This window comes from Pantherophis guttatus, chromosome 2, assembly GCF_059756535.1.
Source record: "Pantherophis guttatus breed Tessera chromosome 2, ASM5975653v1, whole genome shotgun sequence".
Lineage (NCBI taxonomy): Eukaryota > Metazoa > Chordata > Lepidosauria > Squamata > Colubridae > Pantherophis > Pantherophis guttatus.
This window is the reverse complement of record NC_142064.1, coordinates 108,151,523-108,169,283: the sequence shown is the minus strand read 5'-3', so window position 1 is coordinate 108,169,283 and position 17,761 is coordinate 108,151,523. Positions and strand designations below refer to the sequence as shown.

Sequence of the window (17,761 nt, the reverse complement as noted above, 5' to 3'; positions counted from 1 at the left end):
GGGCGTCCTCCTGGATTCACGGCTGTCTTTAGAAGAGCACTTGACGGCCGTGACTGGGAGGATTTTTCATCAGGTTCGCCTGATTCGCCAGTTGTGTCCCTTTCTGGATCGGGACTCGTTACGCACAGTCACTCATGCCCTTGTCACCTCCCGCCTGGACTATTGCAATGCTCTCTACATGGGGCTCCCCTTGAGGAGCACCCGGACTCTCCAACTGGCGCAGAGTGCGGCCGTGCGGGTGGTAATGGGAGCGACATGGCGTTCCCATGTAACACCACTCCTGCGCGAGCTGCACTGGCTCCCGGTGGTCTTCCGGGTGCGCTTCAAGGTTCTGGTTACCACCTTTAAAGCGCTCCATGGCTTAGGACCTGGGTACTTGCGGGACCGCCTACTACCACCAATAGCCTCCCACTGGCCGGTACGCTCCCATAGAGAGGGGGCTCCTCCGGGTGCCGTCAGCCAAACAATGCCGACTGGCAGCCCCCAGGGGGAGAGCCTTCTCTGTGGGGGCACCTACTATCTGGAACGAGCTCCCCCCAGAGATACGGAGGATCCCGGATCTGCGCACCTTCCGCCGCGCCTTAAAGACCTTACTATTTCACCAGGCCGGCCTGGCCTAATTTTCCCCCTCTTTTATAAAAGATTTTTAAAAATTTTAAATATCTTTTGTATTTTATATATTCAATTTTAAATTGGTTTTAAAAGTTTGGGGTTTTAAATTTGTCAGGGCCAAAATTATTTAATTTGATTTTATTCTATTTTTAAATTTTGTATTGTATGTGTTTTTATTGTTTGGCTGTGCACCGTCCTGAGTCCTTCGGGAGTAGGGCGGTATAAAAATCTAATAAAATAAATAAATATTCACCTACGGCGAGTTCCAGAAAGAGCTTCCCCTGACCATCGTCAGCAAGCCGCTACCAAGTCTCCTGGGCCTAGTGTGGTTTCGAGCCCTCGGCATGGGCTTCACGGGTGTCCACAGCATCGGTGGGCCATCATTTAAAGAAAACCTCCTACACGAGTTTCAGGACGTTTTTGAAGAGACACTAGGCAAGTACGTGGGGACCCCTATCTCTTTTAATTTAGATCCTAATGTAGCCCAAATCCGGTTAAAGGCAAGATGAGTACCATTTGCCCTAAAACCAAAAATAGACGCAGAACTTGACAAATTAATCAAACAGGGGGTGCTAGTTCCTGTAGATCACGCTAAGTGGGAAACCCCAATAGTCACGCCAGTAAAATCAGATAGATCGATTAGAATCTGCGCTGACTATAAATGCACGATCAACAAGGCATTGCAGCAGAGCGCCTATCCCGTTCCGATAGTCCACCATCTACTTCACTCCCTAGGCCCTGGCAAGATATTCGCCAAGTTAGACCTTGCGCAGGCGTACCAGCAGCTGCCAGTAGATGACGTACAGCAGAATCACAAACTGCTATCAAGAGCCTTGGTACTACAGTGGTTTAAAGCACCCTGTTATTAACACAGCTGCCTGCAATTTACTGCTGGTTCGAATCTCTCCAAGGCTCAAGGTTGACTCAGCCTTCCATCCTTTCTAAGGTAGGTGAAATGAGGACCCAGTTTGTGGGGGCAGTAAGCTGACTTTGTATAAATATACAAAAGTATGAAGGCTATTGCTTAACGCACTGTAAGCCGCCCTGAGTCTCCGGAGAAGGGCGGCATATAAATCAAATTAAAAAAATAATAAATAAATAAATAAATAAATAAATAAATAAATAAATAAATAAATAAATAAATAAAATAGACCATCTGGTCATCCGGGGGGAGAGAGCTGCCGGGGTAGGCTTGTCACCAGCCAAAAGTCCCAATAATGGCTGATGGTCCGTGATAAGTTCAAAAGTCTGGCCAAACAAATATTCGTGAAATTTTTTGACCCCTGCTACAGCCGCTAATGCCTCCCTGTGCAGCTGGCTGTAATTTCGTTCTGCACTAGACAAAGTGCGAGAGTAATAAGCAATGGGCGCCTCTAACCCATTTGGTAGTCTATGGCTTAACACAGCGCCCACACCAAAGAGGGCGCATCGCAAACAAGTACTAGCGGCAGTTCGGAGTTATATTGTATGAGAAAACTGTCCTCAGATAAAAGTTTTTTTACTGCCCTAAATGCAGCTGCTTCAGATTTGCCCCACACCCAGGGAACGTTTTTTCCTAGAAGTCTATGCAATGGTTCCGCAATGGTGGCTTTGTCTTTGAGAAACATGGTGTAGAAATTAAGAAGTCCCAAGAAAGCCTGCAGTTCGGGCTTCGATTTGGGCGTGGGTGCATTTTGGGTGGCCCTTACTTTGCTTTCCGTGGGGTGAATGCCTGTGCCGTCGATTCGGTAGCCCAAAAATTCTACGGAGGGTACCGCTATTTTACATTTGGACTTTTTAAGTTTAAGTCCCGCTTCTCTAAACCTGGTTAGGACTTGTCTAACCCTATCCCCAAGCTGCGCCTCATTTTGGCCACTAATGAGGACATCCTCAAAATAGGGGACGACCCCCGGGAGTCCTTGTAGAAGGCGCTCCATGGTGCTCTGGAAGAGCCCTGGGGCAATGCTAACCCCAAACTGTAGTCTAGTGCATTTGAACGCACCTCTGTGCATTACTATAGTTTTTTTTTTTTATTTGATTTATATGCCGCCCTTCTCCGGAGACTCAGGGCGGCTTACAATGCGTTAAGCAATAGCCTTCATACTTTTGTATATTTATACAAAGTCAGCTTACTGCCCCCACAAACTGGGTCCTCATTTCACCTACCTTAGAAAGGATGGAAGGCTGAGTCAACCTTGAGCCTTGGAGAGATTTGAACCAGCAGTAATTGCAGGCAGCTGTGTTAATAACAGGGTGCTTAGACCACTGTACTATCAAGGCTCTTGATAGCAGTTTGTGATTCTGCTGTACGTCATCTACTGGCAGCTGCTGGTACGCCTGCGCAAGGTCTAACTTGGCAAATATCTTGCCAGGGCCTAGGGAGTGAAGTAGATGGTGGACTATCGGAACGGGATAGGCGCTCTGCTGCAATGCCTTGTTGATCGTGCATTTATAGTCAGCGCAGATTCTAATCGATCTGTCTGATTTTACTGGCGTGACTATTGGGGTTTCCCACTTAGCGTGATCTACAGGAACTAGCACCCCCGTTTGATTAATTTGTCAAGTTCTGCGTCTATTTTTGGTTTTAGGGCAAATGGTACTCATCTTGCCTTTAACCGGATTTGGGCTACATTAGGATCTAAATTAAAAGAGATAGGGGTCCCCACGTACTTGCCTAGTGTCTCTTCAAAAACGTCCTGAAACTCGTGTAGGAGGTTTTCTTTAAACGATGACCCACTGATGCTGTGGACACCTGTGAAGCCCATGCCGAGGGCTCGAAACCACACTAGGCCCAGGAGACTTGGTAGCGGCTTGCTGACGATGGTCAGGGGAAGCTCTTTCTGGAACTCGCCGTAGGTGACCCTGAACGTGCCCACGCCTTCCACAGGAACTCGGTTTCCTTGGTAGTCGAGGAGGCGAACTCTTTGCCGGGACAGCTGGGTTTTCTGAATCTTCAGTAGAAGCGATTTAAGCATAGCCCAGGACATGATGGACAGGGTAGACCCGGTGTCGATTTCCATGTCGCATGGTCTCCCTTCAATTTCTACTCTTGTGTAGACCTTTTCCTCTGCAGACGTGCTGGCTTGGCCGATTCTCGTGCTGTAGGTCTCCCGCTTTTGAATCTCGCGCCGTTTTCTCGCGCCATCATCTCTGGTTGGCTGTTTTGAACGTGTCGGTTCTGGTTGGTCGCGGTAGTCACGTGACTTGTTATTTCGCGGAAATTGAGCTCTACAGACTCTCGCCAGATGGCCCTTCTTTTCACAGGGCCTGCAAATGGCGTCTCTGTATTTGCAGGACTGTCTCTTGTGATTTCCACCGCAACTTGAACAGTTCTCACGGCGGCGGCTTTGCTCGCTCTTTTTCTTGTCTGTATGGAAGACGTCCTCATCTGACTCTTCCTCTGTACTGGTTCGTGCCTCTTCTCTGTGAACGGGGGCTGTCTTTGGACCATCTTTGCTCAGCTGTGGCCGTTGTAGCGCTTCAGAAGCCTTTGTAGACGCTTCGTGTGCTCTGGCTTCATCGAGTACACCGGCTAACGTTAAATCTGGCTTCGCCAGAAGGCGCCTCTGTAATTTAGTGTCTCTCACACCACAAATCAACTGCTCGAGTAGCGCATTGTCTAAGTCCCGGTAGTCGCAATGCGTTGCGGCTTTTTGAAGGGCAGCCACATATGCGCTGACCGGTTCTCCTTCTCTTTGTACTCGTTGCCGGAGTTCGTAGCGCTGTACAAATTTCGAAGGAACGGGAACGTAGTGGGCTCTTAAGTTTGCTTGTAGGACGTCCCAGGGAACCGTCTGGACTGGGGTTGGCTCGCAGAGCAACTCGGCCATCTCGAATAAGTCTGGCCCGCAGTGACTCAAGAATAGGGCTCTTTTTCGGTTCGCAGAGAGCCCTTGCATCTCACTTGCTTCCAGGGAACACTCGAACCTGGTCAGATACGACCCCCACTTCTCACGGGTCGGGTCGAAGGGTTTTGGCGGAAAGTAGGCAGACATTGCCGTGTGTCTCCGTGTTCGCTCGTCACCCTGGCTGAAACTCAGAGCTCTTTTGATTTGCTTTTTGTGGCCTCAATCCTACCTTCGTCGCCAATGTTGTAGCGCGGGAATAACGAGAGGCACAAGCAAGCTAGTGACAACAGCTCTTTAATTCAGGGTGAGACTTCAGCAAAGAACCACAGGCAACAGCCCTCCTTATATACAGTACTGAAACACCCGTTAACCAATCACAAAGCATTGTTGCATTTGAATTTCCCGCACAAAATAGATACATACATAACACCATCAGGATACTCTTTTGGGGCCTCAAGAAATGCAAAGCCAGAGAGAGCATAAAAACCCGAGGATTTACTGTATCTGCTCCTTTTCTGTTCAGGAACTCAAGCCATGTCATCCTGTCCACCATTAAACCATCTTTCCAAGCAGTCTCCATGTTTCCAGTGTCTTTTTCCCCACTTGGAGCAGAACCCAGAAGGATATTTCTTCCATCACAGTGTTTAGTCATTTCAATTAAATTTACAATTTCTATATTTCCTTTTTACCATATTTATTCCTCATCTATTTTTTAAAAAAACTAATATTACCCTTCATCCTCATCTCTAATCTTAATCAAATTCAATTTTTTCCTTCTATTCTATATTATACCCCTTCGCATTGTCATCTATTTTTATATCCATCCTCACATTGGTTAATTATGTAATTATGTAATACAGTTGTTTAATACAAATTCAACATTTTAATATAAATCAATTAGTTATATAACTATCTTTTTTGTATATTAATCAATATGAACATGAATATTCCAATTATTTCCATGCAATCCAATTTCTTACAAATCAATTAATTATATTTACCAATAATAATAAACCAAATAATTTCCCCCATATATTCCTCGAAACCACAACTTAACCATTTCTGCTTTCAACACAATATACAATTAATAGTATCTCAATTATTACAATTCCCTAGTTAAATAGAGCTTTTTTTCTTTTGTGTTTTAAAATCTTGAACCTCCTCTTTTGCCCTAAATTTCCCATTGTTTGCAGTTTTGCACCTACCTTTTTTGGTGAGGAAAAAGAAAAAGAAATCTCTCTGCCTCATTTTGTCACGTTGCAGCAAAGACCCTGCTTTACTTTCAATTTCGCTTTTTCAGCATAGCTAGGGGAAAAAAAATCTGCTCCAGGAATTTACCTCTTTGCAGCTAGCTAGCAACAGAACCTCCACAAAACAGCTGAGAGCAAATCAGCTGAGAGTGCGGAGGCTGATCAAATCAACTTATGGTAATTAACCTATGCTGAAGCTGAAAGGGGCTGTTTTTTCTATTTTTGCAGGCACCGGTCTATTCATTTGTTTTCTTTTAACACTGATCAGCTTGTAGGGCGGCTCTTTGAAGCCCCGCGGCAAGAGTTTAAACAGTTTTTTTCCCACTAGCCATCAGCTGGGACTCCGGAGGCAGCAATAGATTGGGAGTGGGCGAATAGATTGGGGGTAAGCGAACGGCGAATGGTGATCCAACAGAGGCAGAGGGTGAGGGTGAGTGAAGGCGTGGGGGGGGGGTGAGAGAGGGCTTTGGCGACCCCTGTGAAATGGCCGTTCGACCCCCAAAGGGGTCGCGACCCCCAGGTTGAGAACTGCTGGCCTAGATGGAGGTGAAGGGAGGGATCTGGGTGACACGCCAGCAGAGTCAAGTTGGAATTTTCTGAATTTTTGACACACTGAACCCAAAAGGTTTGCTATCACATTCCTATAGCCTGCCTTCTTAGGGAAGCCTCATCCCAATTCCTCAGACCTGACCTGATGTTTTTAGGGTTTACAGCTCCTGCTAAGACCTTCACAATTAATCCCCCTTTCTCAAACTTTAGCTCTTCAGCAGCTTGCATAGTGGCTACAATTTGGATGGCAACTAGCTGGCAGCAAGGAATACTCAGACCTTAAAGTTGTTTCTGTGGTAAAAAAAAAATTCAATACATGGAGTAACCAGAGTGTTGTCAGTTGGGCAGAACTGGAATTTCATCTGAGAGAACTATCAATCACAGTTATTAGAAAGTTGCATGTTAAGCAGTATGGACAGAACAGTATAGCAAAGCAGGTGTTGGAGGTGGCCATTCACTGCACCATAAGTCATCTCGCTCAGCTTGTCAGGGAATTAGGACACTGGCAGTTGGCAGGCACAATGGGGGTAGGAGTGGGATTAATGATGAAGCAGTGCAAAGCATTGCTCAACCCTTCTGCACATGTGTCATCTGTAACAGGCAGCCCCAGGAAGGAGCGTTTAGCCATATTTTAAAATAGTGCAACAAATAAGAGGGTAGTGGGCAGTTGCATTGTACACTGGGAGCATCACACTGAGTAACCTCTCTTCACAAATTGCCAACTATTTTTAACCTGGTTATAGGTAAGATTTTTTTAAAAGTATCCTGGTGAACAAGTGACAGACCTAGGAACAAGTGACAGATAGGAAAGAAATTAGTCAGAGTTGTGCTATTTGATGCACAACACTGCCTCTCCAGCACTTCTCATTTGTAAGTTGAGCTGATGATTCTGGCCATGAGAGATCAAAACTTCATTAAACCGAGTCTTCATCACTTTTAAGAAGAGACTGGCAAGCCACTTATCTGGAATGGTGGCTCGTATAGGATGTCCTAGAACGGTATAGGATCTCCTGCATGTGCAGGGAGTTGGACTAGAAGATTTTCAAGGTCCCTTCCAACTCTGTTATTCTAAAATTCTGTTAAACTGCATACTTTGAAAGCCATACATGTTGTAAATGCAGTGTATGAGTCAGCCCTGATGTTTACAATAGATGTAGAAAAAGTAGAAAGAACTCACCTAAGTCATTGTCTGGATTTGTGGGTGATTCCAGAGGCCCTGAAACAAGAGGCAATGGGCTTGGAGTCATCTGTTGCACTGTATGCAATAATGCAGCAATGACAGCAATGCACATCAACCAGCATGTTAGCATATTTAGAGGTAAATCAGATGTGCTGGTGAAATCTTATTCCCATTCTCATTTTATTGCCCTTAGGAAAGCTCTACTTTTTTTTATTCTGAAATACATCTAGAATATTCATGCTTTTGTATTGCAAGTGACTCCTGGTCTGACTGAGAAAAATAGAATAAGTAAAGACAACAGGAAAGGAATGAATGAAAAGAAAAAAGGAGTGAAGCAAGAGAGGAATTGATATCTTCTCCAAGCCATGTATGCTAAGGCCCTTTGGATATATATAGTTATATATATATAATATAATTGATGTAAAGATTTGTATTGCAAATATGCCTGGGGCAGGCTGTTGAAAAAATGAATCACCTTAACCACAATTTGTGAATAACAATTTATAAAAATGAAAAAGGGAACAAAGCTTTTAATCACTTGAATCATTAAGCTACACGGTGCAGTTACAAGAGGATAAAGTGGATTAAGAAATTAATTATGAAACCTAAATCATCCTCCAGCTAAACCTGATTGAAACCAGAAATTCAGTAACAATTTTCAGCCAAAAATTCCATTGATAGGGAAAAGCTTTCATCTTTAACAGTTTGACCAACTTCAGTTCAGCCCTCCAATTGTATGAATTGTAGGAAACAGAGCAGATAGTACAAGAGAATATAGAGTAGCTTCCCCTATTTTCAGCTCACAGCTCTGAACAAATCTATGGATTTACATTGAAGCCAAACCCATAATTCTTCAGAATAAAGGATTCAGTGATTTGAATCACGTGTGTGTGTGTGTGTGTGTGTGTGTGTGTGTGTGTGTGTGTGTGTGTGTGTGTTTGAGGCAGTCTTGATTCCTGGTGATTGCCTAGATTAGTGCCTGAAGTTTTCTTGGCAATGTTTTTCAGAAATGGCTTGACATTCCCTCCTTCCTGGGGCTGGGAAAAAGTGACTGACCTAAAATCACCCAGCTGGATTTGTGCCTACAGCGCTCCTAGTCTCTGGATTTCTAACTTGATGCCTTAGCCACTATATCAAATTAAATACATTATATCAAAGAGGTTAATATTATGTATGAAATTAGGTCAGAATTTCCATACAGTCGCACATCAATTTAAGCATTAGTACAAAACCAATCAAAATGTACCTGCTGTTGTTTGAGCAACAACTCCCAGCAAAAGCCACTCTAAATAGAAAGAAAAAAAAGTTATTTCTTATTTGTATACATGAACATAAAATAATTGTTACAAAAAAGCCATGGTTTCTTTGTCCTACTTTTTGGGTTATGGAACTACATCTTCAGGCTGCTAAAGAAGTATTATTTTAGCCATTGTAATCCCATTATTGGTGTTCATTTTGTATAGTTTAACTTTCATGGTAAACTGTAGGATTTGGATCAGGGAGCTGCAAGGAACAACATCTATTCCAAGATACCTAGAAAATATCATAATTAAAGCTAGATATGACATAGATGACTGGACTGGATCTTATAATTTATTTTTTCTTTACATTAAAATACCTGCGAACAGGAAGATGAGTTTGCTCATTTTATGAGGGGAACAGCACAGTGGGAAGATGTGTTAGTTCCCTCTACTCTTTGCTACTCTTTGACCACAATATATAATACAATATATCATTATACATATATAATGATAGCAAAAGACATAATTTTCTTGTTAATAAATGTTTGATGGCCATATACTTATGAGAGTAAATTTCTCTAATCAAAATTAGCATTACTGCAGAGTAAAATATCACAACTAACTCTCTTCTCCTTATCTCAGTAATGGTTGCTAAACATTAAAAGTCCCCATATATATGTTGAATTCTGAAGAAAAAGCAAATTTTGAATTGTGCAACAATTTTGTGTTAGGTAATTCAGCCCATAATATTCTAGTAGCTAAATTAATATTGAATAGAGGTGGGGGCAATTTGAAATGTTCATATTTGGCAGATAGAAGCACGCTTGTAGCTTCTGGGATGCTAAAGTTTATTTGGACTATCTGCTAGTGTGCTTTTTTCCCAGCTCAAATGTCATCATCTACACTTTTAAAAATAAACATTTATTAAAAACACCAAGGAACTCTCAGCTCCAAAAAAAAAAAAAAAAAGGATTCCGCAAAGATATCCTGGAAACTATTACTTCTCAGAAAATACATTTTGTTGGGCATGTGTAGGCACTACTTATCCTGTATAGGGTAAAATTATAAAGCAGAATTCTGCTTGAGAATTCAGGAATTGGCAAACAAAAACCACAGCTATATACTGTTTTTTATCAGTTTAATCATCCTATGTCCTCGCATGAATAATTGGAGTTGTTACTGAGTGATAAATCTAAGCATTTTCTGTTTAAAATTTCCAGCCATCCCATAGAACAGGTCCCAATGATTCCTTAGAAAAAAATTTCTTAAAATAAATATTATACTGAAAGCTCATATACTGTTAATTTAAAGTAGGTCTATGAATTTAATCATATTAATATCTGAGACCACACAGCATGAGTGAAGCAATAGAGGCAACACAAGGAGGAGTTACACATTATATTAAACCTTGGCTTATTTTCCATGATTTCTTGAACAACCTACCATTGGGATAACAAGCTTGTTAATGCATTAGGCATGTTTTATAAACCACAATATCATGGCTCACACAAAGTACTAAGCCAAATTGAACAAGGCACATTATGACAAACTTAACTTGTGAACTCAGCCATAGTTATAATTTAAAGATACAAGTTCAGAACCCCAACTTAGTGCCCACTAGATTCTTTTTTCCCTAAAGAATCTGTTGGGAGAAGTTAATGTATATCGCTTGTAAGATGTATATCATTTGTATATGTATATGACATATGTATATCACTTGTAGAGCCTTGGTGGTACAGTGGTCTAAAGCACCCTATTATTAAGACTAGCTGCCTGCAATTACTGCAGGTTCGAATCTCGCCAGGCTCAAGGTTGACTCAGCCTTCCATCCTTTCTAAGGTAGGTAAATTGAGGACCCAGTTGTGGGGGCAATAAGCTGACTTTGTATAAATATACAAAAGTATGAAGGCTATTGCTTAGCGCATTGTAAGCCACCCTGAGTCTCCGGAGAAGGGCGGCATATAAATCAAATTTAAAAAAACAAAAAAGATGCAAATAACAGAGAGCTTTTTTCTTGAAATCTGAATAACCGCTGATTGTTTCATTTCAGTATGTAACAAAATAAATGGTAACTGATAATTCACTTGCACAATATACTGAGGTGTAGGGTGGCTTCTCTGATTTGGTAAGAACACACACTATATAAACTCACAAGTTTATCTAAGGAAAATTGGGGCTCTTGCAGGTTGTGTAAACATTTTGCCTCCTTCACATTTTGTGCAGGGAAATGGAGAGATCATATCATAGTCCACATGGATTTTTCCTACCATAGAAATTACACTAAAGAGAAAAGGAAAGACAGTTGCTCTGTAGTTTAGTAATGCTACAAATCCTGCCTCTGGAGGTAGTCCAATTTTTAAAAAAAATATACCATGGGCTAACACAAATTTAAGGTGGAACAGAAGAAGTGTTGTACTTTGACAGTGTTACATTACTCACCAGATGGCAGGAGAACAATAGTTAGGAGGCACAGCAACATCTGAGTTCCACAGGCCACCATCCCTGCAAAGTGAGAAAGAAAGAAAATAAATGGAAGTTCCTTACGTACATCTTACATACCCTTCCCTTTCACTCACTGATGTACAACAGCAACTGAAGTTTCCTTAACCTCCCTTCTCAGCTGCTCAACTGTTCTATCTGAAAACCAAATAATTTGAGTTGAAGATAACACTACATTCCTTTCCATCCTTCTCTCCTATCCATTTATTTTCTGATTTTCGTTGTAAATTGCATCTGCATCATCTCCTACAAAAATCATCCTCTGTTTTTGGGACACAATCCTCCCCACTCACTGCTGTCCATGAACTCTGCTTCTTTTCACTGCAGATGTGTTTCTTTCCTCTTCAACTAATCCCCTATTTTGGCCAGAGTTCCTAACCACTCCCCAATGTTTTTATTTGGCTTGTCTTCAAAATTTAATTAAGAAAAGTTAGAAAGCTTCAATATCATCATCCCAATGGAATGAGGAGAAAAGTGTGGGGGGAGGAATCTTTCCTACCATGATTTCATTCCAGAATTTAATGTAACTGCAAAGACTTCAGCACCTCCTATTCCCACTGGATGAAAAATGGACAGGAATGGAGTCTCACTGTCTCCCTGCTCTTGGAACAGTGAAGAAGCATTTGTTTTTCCAGGAAAATTCTCTCTATACAACATAACCCTTTCCTGAAAAAAACATACAAATAAACCATAACTGGTCTTAAGACAGGAGAAGTAGCCATGCCCAAGCAGTGGATCAAACAGACAAATAAAAGTTAACAATTTAAATCATAATTAATATTTTACTTTCCAGAGACTGGAAATTTCCATCTTAGGCACCAACATGTTTTTGGATCAGAGAATTATTCTTTCCATCTTGGTATTCACATTATTTGCTTGTTTTGGGGGTTGTTGTTGTTGTTGTTTTTAAGAAAAAGTATATGCGCAAGAATAGAATAGAATGGAATGGAATGGAATGGAACCTTGGAGGTCTTCTAGTCCAGCCCCCTGCTCAAGCAGGAGAACCTATACCATTTTAGATAAGTGACTGTCTAATGTCTTCTTACAAACCTTCAGTGACGGAGTGCTGAATTTCTTTTTTTTTCCATAAACACACAAACAAACATATATTGTATTTTTTCTGAACAGAGTATTGGCCGGTTCACAAATTTAAGCAGTTTTTAGTCATTTCAACTAAATTTACACTTTATATATTCCCTTTTTACCATAATATTTATTCTCTCTATTTTTTATTTTTTTTTTTTTATTGCAAAAGTTTTACAATTACATTTTCACCCCTTTTTTCACCCCCCCACCTCCCTCCCCAAACTTCCCGTCCTCCCTAACCCTCCCTAACCCTCCCCCCCCCAGACTTCCCTATTATGTACTCATAACTAATAACACTGATATATATACCTGAACCCATCCCTCCCCCTATATAATTTTCCCTCTTTGTCTCTTTATATTAAAATATTTCTAATACATTGTTTTCAAATAAAAGCTATTTGATACTTTCTAATTTGGTATTTGTTCTGAACATATTCTATCCACCTTTTCCATTCCCATTCATAAGTCTCTTGTGAACAATCTTTTAAATATGCTGAAATCTTCGCCATCTCTGCAAAACTGGCCATCTTCGAAGTCCATTCCTCGATAGTAGGCAAAGCTTCATTCTTCCAATATTTACCTATCAACAATCTTGCTGCTGTTATCATATACAATATTAATTTTGTTTCATCCCGTGTAAAACCCTTAACTATGCCCAATAAAAACAATTGTGGAGAAAATTGAATTTTTTTCTTCAAAACATTCTGCATGACCCACCATATTTTTATCCAAAAAGCCTTAACTTTCCTACAGGTCCACCAAACATGATAATACGTAGCATCCAAACATTCACATCTCCAACATTTTGGCTGAACATTAGGGTACATACATGACAACTTTTTAGGATCTAAATGCCATCTATAAAACATTTTATAAAAATTTTCCCTCAGATTCTGCGACTGTGTAAATTTAACATTCTGAACCCAAATTTTTTCCCATGTTTCCAACATCACTGGTTCTTCAAAATTTTGTGCCCACTTAATCATGCAATCTTTAACTAATTCCGTTTCTGAATCCCTTTCTAGCAAAACATTATAAAGCCTTTTAATATGCATTGGACCTTTCTCTCTTATATGTCTAACCAATTCTTCCTCATGCAACATAATACCAGTTTTTTGGTCCTCTTTCCATCTCAATTGTAATTGATTATATTGTAACCAGGTTAAATTAATCCCTTCATCCAACAGTGTCTGCAATGTCTTCAGCTGCCATCTGCCCGCATCTGTAAAAAGAACCTCTTTGTATAAAAACCCCCCGAGTGACATTATATTTGTATTCCACAAGGTATGACCAAGATCCAGCCATAGCGGTATTTTATAATCCCATTTGAGTCGGTGCTTCTTCCAAACTCTCATCAAAGAGTCTCTAAGTATATGACTTTTAAATACTTTATCAACTTTGTCATCATAAAATAGGTAAGCATGCCATCCAAATTCAAGATCAAAACTTTCTGCATTCAATATTCCAGCCTTTTTACCCCCAAACCAATCGCTTGTTAAAGTTAAAGCTGCTGCATCATAATATAACTGTAGGTTTGGAAGTTTAAGGCCTCCTCTTTCTGGAACATCTTGCATAATTTTCAATTTCACTCTCGGCTTTTTCTCGTTCCAGACGAACTTATTAAGTCCAGTTTGCCAAACTTTCAGTTGTTTATCACTTTTAAGCACCGGAATCATTTGAAACAAAAACAGAAATCTTGGCAAAATGTTCATCTTAACTGCTGCTATTCTTCCAAGTAAAGACAGTTGCAGCTTTTTCCAAGTCTCCATGTCTTTCTGAACCTCTCGCCACAACACCTCATAGTTATTTTGAAACAATTTCATGTTTGATTCTGCAACCTGAACTCCAAGATATTTTACCTTAGGTACAATTTCAAAACCTGCCCTCCTTTCAAGCTCATGTTTACGATCTTGTGTCATATTTTTGACTATCATTTTAGTCTTTTTTGAATTCAGTCTAAAACCTGAAACTCTACCATAGTCTTGTATAATGTCATTCATCAGGATTGTTGATTCCATTGGTTGTGATAGGGTAACCACCAGATCATCTGCAAATGCCTTTATTCTATAATCCTCTTGCCTTATCATTATGCCTTTCAAAATTTTTGAGTCCCGTATTGTGTTTAGCAAGACTTCCAATGTTAAAATAAATAAAAGTGGGGACAACGGACATCCCTGTCTTGTTCCTTTTTCAATTTTAAACTCTGTCGTCAAACTTCCATTAATAATAATCTGTGCTTTTTACTCTTGATAAATTGCTGAGATCGCCTGTGTAAATTGGTCCCCAAAGCCCATCTTTTTTAAAGTCTTTAGTAGAAAATTCCAATCCACTCTATCAAAGGCCTTCTCCGCATCCAAAAAAACCAGCACTGCAGAAATCTGTTTATTCTTATCAAGATATTCCAATAAATCTATTACTTGCCTTACATTGTCCTTCATGTATCTGCCCTCAATAAATCCCGCTTGGTCCTCATGAATCACCTTTTGGATTACTGGCATCAACCTGTTGGCTAATACCTTCGCATAAATTTTATAGTCTGTGTTCAAAAGAGATATTGGTCTGTAGTTCTCTGGTTTTTTAGGACCAACTTGTTCCTTTGGTATCAAAGATATATAAGCAGTTGTCCAGGATGGGGGTATTTTACCCCCTTGTTGAATATTGCAAAATAAATCTCCAAGTTGTCCCACCATTTCAGCTTGTAAAGTTTTGTAATACACTGCAGTCAAACCATCCGTGCCAGGAGCTTTAGCTGTTTTTAGCTGTTTAATTGCTACTATTATCTCCTCCTCTGTTATAAGATAATTCATTCTTTCCTTTTGTTGATCAGTAATTTTTGTAACTCTCTTATCCTTTAAATATTTTTCTATAAGTCCATTCTGCACCTCTTCTTTGGCATATAGTTTAGTATAATAATCCACAAAAGCTTCTTTAATTAATTTTTGTTGAAAAATTTCTTTCCCTCCAATATCAATACTGTCAATAGTCCGCATACTTTGTTTTTTCCTCAATGTGTAGGCCAACCATCTGCCCGGTTTATTAGCATTGCAAAATGTATTATGCTTCGCATATTGTAAGCTTGTTGCAACTTGTTCCGCCATAAGCATTTGGAATTGGTCTTTCAAAAGTTTTATAGCACTTCGTATTCTTTCATCTGTTGGGTTTTTAATAAGTAACTGTTCTTTATTCTTTATTTCCATTTCCAACTCAGATCTTTTCTTTTGTCGGAACAGTCTATGTTTAGAGTTCATATAGATGAGTACCCCTCTCATATAAGCTTTACTTGCATCCCAAACAATTTCAATTGGGGTACCTTTATTCAAATTTATTTCAAAAAATTCTTTCAAATGCTTTTTAAGTTCTATTATATTTTTTTCATATCTAAACAAGTTCTCATTTAATCTCCAAGAACGTCTCTCAACCTTATCCATCTCGATTTCTATCCATACAGGACTATGATCAGTCAAAGTTCTTGGAAAAATCTTTGTTCTTTTTGTCTTAACAAGTAGATCATTTGACAACAAGATAAAATCAATCCTAGAAAAGGATCTATGTCTATCAGAAAAAAAAGTGTAATCCAATTCATTTGGATTATGTATTCTCCAAACATCTTTTAGTTCCATATCTTCTTTCATATCAAAAAAGGTCTGTGGTAATCTAATTCTAGACTTTGCCAAGCTCTTTTTATCTAATTTAGAATCAATTACTCCATTCCAATCTCCCATAATTAAAATAGATCTGTAGTCCCATTGCAATATTTTAGTATGTAACATCTTGTAAAAATAATCCTGTTGTTGGTTGGGAGCATAAATTCCAATCAAAAGAATTTGCCCATTTGCTGTAAACAATTCAATTGCTACAAATCTACCATCTTGATCTACTTCTATAACTTTTGCTGTTAATTTTTTATTTACATAAATAACCACACCATTCTTTTTCTGCGAAGTTGAAGATATATAATGTACTCCTAATTTTGAGTTTATCAAATATTTTTGATCTTGAGTTGTAATATGCGTTTCTTGTAAACATATTATATCATTATTAAATTGTTTCAAATATGTAAATAATTTTTTTCTTTTCTGTGCTGAATTCAACCCATTGACATTCCAAGATAAACACTTAAAGGTCATTAGCCTCTTTCTGGAGCGCAGAGCAATATGCTTGAAGTTCATCCGAGAGCTTCGATCTCGCTCCTCCCATAGCGCCAATCTCTTGTGCAGTGCTCTTAACTGCCTTCTTGTCTTGTCTTTCCTGTTGTAGTTGTTGCTTTTGTTTAAGTAGCTTGGATTGAGCTCTAGTTATACGTTGATCTTTAACTTCAGTCAACTGAATCAAATCCAAAATTGGAGAAGAATCCAGCAATGGCTCACTCAGAATACCTCCTTCTGCACCTTGCACGTTTTCTAGTTCCTGCTTAGACTGTTCTTTCAATTGCCTCTCTTCACTCTCCTTAATCTCCAAAACTGTAGATGTACGTGGAGATGGTGTTCTTTCCTTAAGAATAGTACTGTAAAAATGTTGCGCCTTCTCCACGGTATTCAACCGATATCCTTCTCCCTTATATCTGAAAATTACCCCAGCTGGTGCATCCCACCGGAAGGGTATCTGTAAATTTTTCAATTCCTTAACAAGAAAATCAAATTCTTTTCTAGCTTTCAGCATTTTAGGAGGTAATTCTTTAAAAATTACAAGCCGTGAGCCCCCCACTTGTATAGAAGTGTGAAAAGATTTTTGCAGGATATCATTTCTAATTTCTCTCTCAGTAAAGTATATGACCACATCTCTGGGTAATTGTCTTTGCCTGGCCACCCAAGAGTTCACTCTGTAAATTTTATCTATTTTATGAAATACCAAATCAGGATTAACTTGTAAAATCTTAGCCAGGGCTTCAGAGCAAACTTGTCTCAAGTCCTGTCTTTCCTCCTCTCGAATTCCCCGAAGCCGTATGGCAAATTCCATCGCCCGGAATTGTATCATAACAATCTCATCTTCAATTCTCTGCATTTTATTGTCAACTTCATCAATTTTATAGTCATTATCTTTCATCCTAACATTAACTTCTGATTTAAATTCTTCAACTTTAAAATCAACTTTCCCAATAAAATCTGCCAGGCCAGACGCCACTTCTGATATTTTTTTGGTCACCATAATTTGATTCTGTTTCACCATGTCTTTAACTTCATTAATTTCCTGCAAAAATTCCTGATGTGATTTTTGAAGTTTATCATCTATCTCCTGATGTGATTTTTGAAGTTTATCATCTATCTCCTGTTGTGATTCTTGAAATTTATCATCCAAAGTTTTAGAAATAAATTCTTTTAAATCTGCCACATCAAATTCTTTTTTCTGAGTTTGTAACTGTTGAGCAGGGGGAAGTTGCGTTTGATGTTTATGTGTGGGGGATCCCCCCCCTGATGCCTTCCCTTCCTGCTTCTTTGAAGCCATCGTGCCACGTAAGCTAGTTTTTTTGAAGAGGGAAGTTCTTTTTCCTTTCCCTCTTCCACAGAAACTTCTAAAGAA

General features: G+C 39.6%; 1 protein-coding gene across 9 annotated transcripts in view; it reads right to left on the bottom strand.

Annotated features, from left to right (window-relative positions):
* MFAP5 (microfibril associated protein 5) overlaps positions 1-11,666 on the bottom strand; it is a 119,115-nt gene extending 107,449 nt beyond the window's left edge. Inside the window, exons 1-4 of one of the 9 annotated variants that reach the window (XM_087888440.1) lie at positions 11,452-11,666; positions 11,099-11,161; positions 8,665-8,703; positions 7,416-7,454 (exon numbers count right to left, since the gene is read on the bottom strand). In XM_087888440.1, coding sequence (XP_087744566.1) covers positions 7,416-7,454; positions 8,665-8,703; positions 11,099-11,161; positions 11,452-11,461 — 151 coding nt within the window. In that variant the 5' untranslated portion in view covers positions 11,462-11,666. Of the gene's footprint in view, positions 1-7,415; positions 7,455-8,664; positions 8,704-11,098; positions 11,164-11,235 lie in introns of all 9 variants that reach the window. The other 8 variants (XM_087888447.1, XM_087888444.1, XM_087888442.1 and 5 more) reach the window with 8 other exon arrangements.
* Positions 11,667-17,761: the final 6,095 nt, after the last annotated feature.